This window comes from Octodon degus, unplaced genomic scaffold (assembly GCF_000260255.1).
Source record: "Octodon degus isolate 3935 unplaced genomic scaffold, OctDeg1.0 scaffold00011, whole genome shotgun sequence".
Taxonomy (NCBI): domain Eukaryota; kingdom Metazoa; phylum Chordata; class Mammalia; order Rodentia; family Octodontidae; genus Octodon; species Octodon degus.
In genome coordinates this window covers 16,061,543-16,066,388 of record NW_004524587.1, presented here as the reverse complement: position 1 = coordinate 16,066,388, position 4,846 = coordinate 16,061,543, and the positions used below count along the sequence as shown (strand labels likewise).

General features: G+C 46.0%; 1 protein-coding gene across 1 annotated transcript in view; it reads left to right on the top strand.

Moving 5' to 3' along the window:
• Positions 1-4,846, top strand: part of Cmtm2 (CKLF like MARVEL transmembrane domain containing 2) — a 9,522-nt gene continuing 4,676 nt past the window's right edge. Inside the window, exons 1-2 of the mRNA XM_004626039.2 lie at positions 1-334; positions 443-604. Coding sequence (XP_004626096.1) covers positions 146-334; positions 443-604 — 351 coding nt within the window. The 5' untranslated portion in view covers positions 1-145. The remainder of the gene's footprint in view (positions 335-442; positions 605-4,846) is intronic.

Here is a 4,846-nt window from a genome sequence, read left to right as displayed (position 1 = left end):
CCGAGCGCACGCAGGCGTTGGCATTGGCCACCCTGGCGGTTGGCTGAGTTCGGTCTCTGAACAGGTCGGTAGACAACAGGCTCACTCGTATGCCAGGCCTGTCCAGGGACCGCAGGCCGTGAGAAGCTGAGAACTCAGGCCACCAATGGCTGATAAGGCACCACCACCTCCAGCCAAACCTGGGGAGGAAAAAAAAGAAGGAGATCAACAAAAGGTACAGCCCAAGGATGAAGTGGGTACCCGGAAGGGGTGCCGCCGCTACCGGTGGGAGCTCAAAGACAGCAATAAAGAGTTCTGGGTCATTGGGCACGGCGTGGTCAAGTTCCTGAGTTTGGTGAGCTGGGCTGGTACTCCCTGGGAGGGGGTAAGTCAGGCTGGGCAGAGGGTGTCCCGAGGGACACCTGAGGTCCACAGAGAGCCTCAAGGGTGTGCTTCCATGCAGGGCTTCCTGATTACAACACTGGTACTGTTCAAGTCAGTCCCTGGCGTGCACCCCATCTTGCTGCTCATCATCACCATGGAGATATCCATCTTCCTCTTCTTAATTTTGCTCTACTCCTTTGCCATCCAAAGATACCTGCCCTTCATCCTGTGGCCTGTTACCGTAAGTGAGGGTCCTGGGGAGTGACCCTGGTGTGCTGTTCACATGGCTGGGCACCAGGAGAGTGAGCATGTGGAGAAATAGCCTCACCTCCCATACTTGGCACTCAGGACTCAGATGGGACCCGCTCAAGGGCAGCTGGGAGGTGGAGGGGTACCCGAGGATGAAAACTGCTCCAAAGCAGTGGCTGTCCGTGGGCGTGGGCAGACTATCCCTGGCAGGCTGGTCTTGTACTGTGTCCGAGGGTCCAAGGCTCTGCTGTCCTTGGAGGGAGGACAGAGGTGTGACAACCAGCTGCTCCTCCTAATCTCTTTACCAGCACACACTGGGGAGATCATTCCAGAATTCAAAGAAAATAAGTCTTCTTTTAAATTAATGAGTCAAATGAGAATTTTTTAAAACTCATCTCCAAAACAGCCTTAGGCCTCTAAGAAATAGCCTATAAAAAATGTTTGGTTCAGAAAGATATTCAGGCTGAAGCAGTCCTACACAAAACAAACTAAGCAAGTTTCCTAGCCACTGTGAGCCTCTGTTTCCTCATCTGAGCAAGAGGACAGTAATAATCCCTTGTGAGATTGATTACATGTAAAGTGTCTGACACTGTGTCTCAGGACTGGCAGACTCTAGTCCTTGCCCATCACTTGTGTAATCACAGAGCGCATTCCGCTCACCTCCCAGCCAACTGATAAAACCCCAAGTCCCAGATCCCCTTGTTCATAGCATATTCTCAGCCTGCTTTCGGAGCCCTTTACTTCCAATTCCACTCACTTTATACTTGAGAAAATGAACTCACAATAGCCAAATAACTTGCCCCTGGGACATTCAGCTAGTTAGCTTCAGAAAAAAAAAAAAAAATTCAGGAGTCCAGTCTACACCTCTAACTCCACCTGTCCGGCCTTTTTGTTAAAAGCTATCCTTGTAGTCAGGCATGGTCATGTGTGCCTGTAATCCCAGAAGACGCAGGAAAATCTTTGTGAGTTAAGGGCCAGCCTGTGCTCCATAGTGAGCTCAAGGTCAGCCTGAACTGAATAGTGAGAGCCTGTCTCAAAAAACCAAATCAAACCAAAAGGAAAAAGCTGTCCTTGTAGGATAAGAGAGGAACTTCAGAACAGAAAAAAAATGAGAAGTGGTGCTAGATGAGGACTCCAGACTTAAAAAACAGAAAAGCCAAGAACAAGGTATACCTATGGGCAGAAAACAGTTTCCCGGGCAAGGAGCCTGAGAAGATACTTTTAGTTCCAACCAAATGAAAAGCCACGGAACCCTGGACACCTCCTACCGTGCTATACTTACCTAATGAAAATTTAACTCATATTGCTCTAATTGATTATCTAAATAGTTGTGGGGCAAGATAAGAATGGGAAAAGCACAGGTGCAGGAACAGGAAACAGGAGCTGTGACTGCGCACGGCGGGAGGTGCAGACGGGAATGGCCTTCACGGTGAATCTGGGTGGGCTTTCCTACACCCTCACATCAGGAGATGAGGCTTGGATCCCAAGCCAAGTGGGTGTTTAGAACAGAAAACCCTGCCTAAATCTAGCACCCTGGGGAGACAGCACTCCTAGGGAGGAGAGGGACAAAGAAGACAGAAAGCACACTTATCTGTGGCAGAGCTGGGGAGGGGAGGATCTTCTTTAGGAAACCCACCCTAAGCTTGCCCTTTGTGCAGAATTGAAGCTTGGAGTTTTGGTCCTTGCAGCCTAGAAACCATCATTGCTTAGGATGAGCATAAAGATTGATGGCTGAGAATATTCTGATGATATCCTTGGGAGCCCTAAGAGAGACATGTGCCAAAGCATGAAGAGATTCTCACAGGGAAGGAGAATTGTCAAACACTTGACTCAATTCACAATGATGCACTTGAATTATAAAAAGAAAGCCAAGACAGTGTTAAAAATCAATGAACAGGGCTGGTGAGATGGCTCAGTGGTCTAAAGCACCTACTTAGAACAAGCTTAGCAAAGCACAGGGACCGCGGTTCAATCCCCCAGCACCACATGCCATCCAGCCCCGCCCCCTGGTGGGCTGAGCTGGCCACACACACACACACACACACACACACACACACACACACACAAATAAATAAATTAAAAAAAATCAATGAACATAACAAATGGAAGGATTAAGACTCTTAAGAATCTGATAAAAGGAGAGCTGAAAATAATAACTATTTTAAAATTATTGTACATATAAGCTCTAAGACCCTTTAAGAACAGCATAGACAGATTTTTAAAGTACCCTATGATAGAAAATATAATTATTGAAATAAAAATGTCAATAAGTGAGTTGAATAGTAGATCAGACAGCACTGAAGAGAGTCAGTGAACTGAAAGGTGTAAAGTGAGGCCTTGAACCCTTTCTCGTATATAGCAGGGAATCTAGGTCACACACAGCCCTAGGACTGGACATATACTCCGGAAAGATCTAGAGCTGGCGAGATAGCACCTGCCTGCACAAGCGCAGGGATTAGGATTTGCTCCTGGCTCCACATGCCATGCCAGCCCCGCCCCCAGGCACACTGAGTGAGCCACCAAGACCGGGCATGGTGGCTTATGCTTGTAATCCCAGCACTGGGGAGGCTGAAAACAGGATCACTACAAGTCCAGGCTGGGTAGTGACACCCTGTGTCAAATACATAATATTTTTTTTAAAATGAAAGAAAAAAAAGAGATCTGAAGAGACCCCAAACTTTCATTCCTGGATGACCATTAGGCTTCTGACAAGCAGAAAGTGAAAAGTAAGACGGAGTATAATCACAAACAGCCAGGCCAGTATTGGACGAATACTGCGACACAGGGTCAGCTCTGGGTATTTTCTTTTTGCATTCTGACTCTCAAGGAAATCTTTGTCAAGTCAATAGCTGATCGTCAAGCTATTGAAATTTAAAAGTCACATGAGAAAAGTCTTTCCAAAAAAATTTAGAAAAGTCATGAAACATACAAATGGGTTCAACTCTCAACAACACATTCTACGAAGAAGAAAGAATCCAATTTCTAAATAACTACATTATAATATGAAAAACATTTGGTCTTATAATGTGAACAACAGAAGTACAAGACATGCAAAGAAACAAGAAAATATGGCCACAGGAAAAAAAAAGAGAATAAATTAATAGAAACTGTTCCTAAGGAAGCCCAGGTATAGACTTGCTAGAAAAAAAATCCTTGTAGTCAGGCATGGTCATGTGTGCCTGTAATCCCAGAAGACGCAGGAAAATCTTTGTGAGTTAAGGGCCAGCCTGTGCTCCATAGTGAGCTCAAGGTCAGCCTGAACTGAATAGTGAGAGCCTGTCTCAAAAAACCAAATCAAACCAAAAGGAAAAAGCTGTCCTTGTAGGATAAGAGAGGAACTTCAGAACAGAAAAAAAATGAGAAGTGGTGCTAGATGAGGACTCCAGACTTAAAAAACAGAAAAGCCAAGAACAAGGTATACCTATGGGCAGAAAACAGTTTCCCGGGCAAGGAGCCTGAGAAGATACTTTTAGTTCCAACCAAATGAAAAGCCACGGAACCCTGGACACCTCCTACCGTGCTATACTTACCTAATGAAAATTTAACTCATATTGCTCTAATTGATTATCTAAATAGTTGTGGGGCAAGATAAGAATGGGAAAAGCACAGGTGCAGGAACAGGAAACAGGAGCTGTGACTGCGCACGGCGGGAGGTGCAGACGGGAATGGCCTTCACGGTGAATCTGGGTGGGCTTTCCTACACCCTCACATCAGGAGATGAGGCTTGGATCCCAAGCCAAGTGGGTGTTTAGAACAGAAAACCCTGCCTAAATCTAGCACCCTGGGGAGACAGCACTCCTAGGGAGGAGAGGGACAAAGAAGACAGAAAGCACACTTATCTGTGGCAGAGCTGGGGAGGGGAGGATCTTCTTTAGGAAACCCACCCTAAGCTTGCCCTTTGTGCAGAATTGAAGCTTGGAGTTTTGGTCCTTGCAGCCTAGAAACCATCATTGCTTAGGATGAGCATAAAGATTGATGGCTGAGAATATTCTGATGATATCCTTGGGAGCCCTAAGAGAGACATGTGCCAAAGCATGAAGAGATTCTCACAGGGAAGGAGAATTGTCAAACACTTGACTCAATTCACAATGATGCACTTGAATTATAAAAAGAAAGCCAAGACAGTGTTAAAAATCAATGAACAGGGCTGGTGAGATGGCTCAGTGGTCTAAAGCACCTACTTAGAACAAGCTTAGCAAAGCACAGGGACCGCGGTTCAATCCCCCAGCACCAC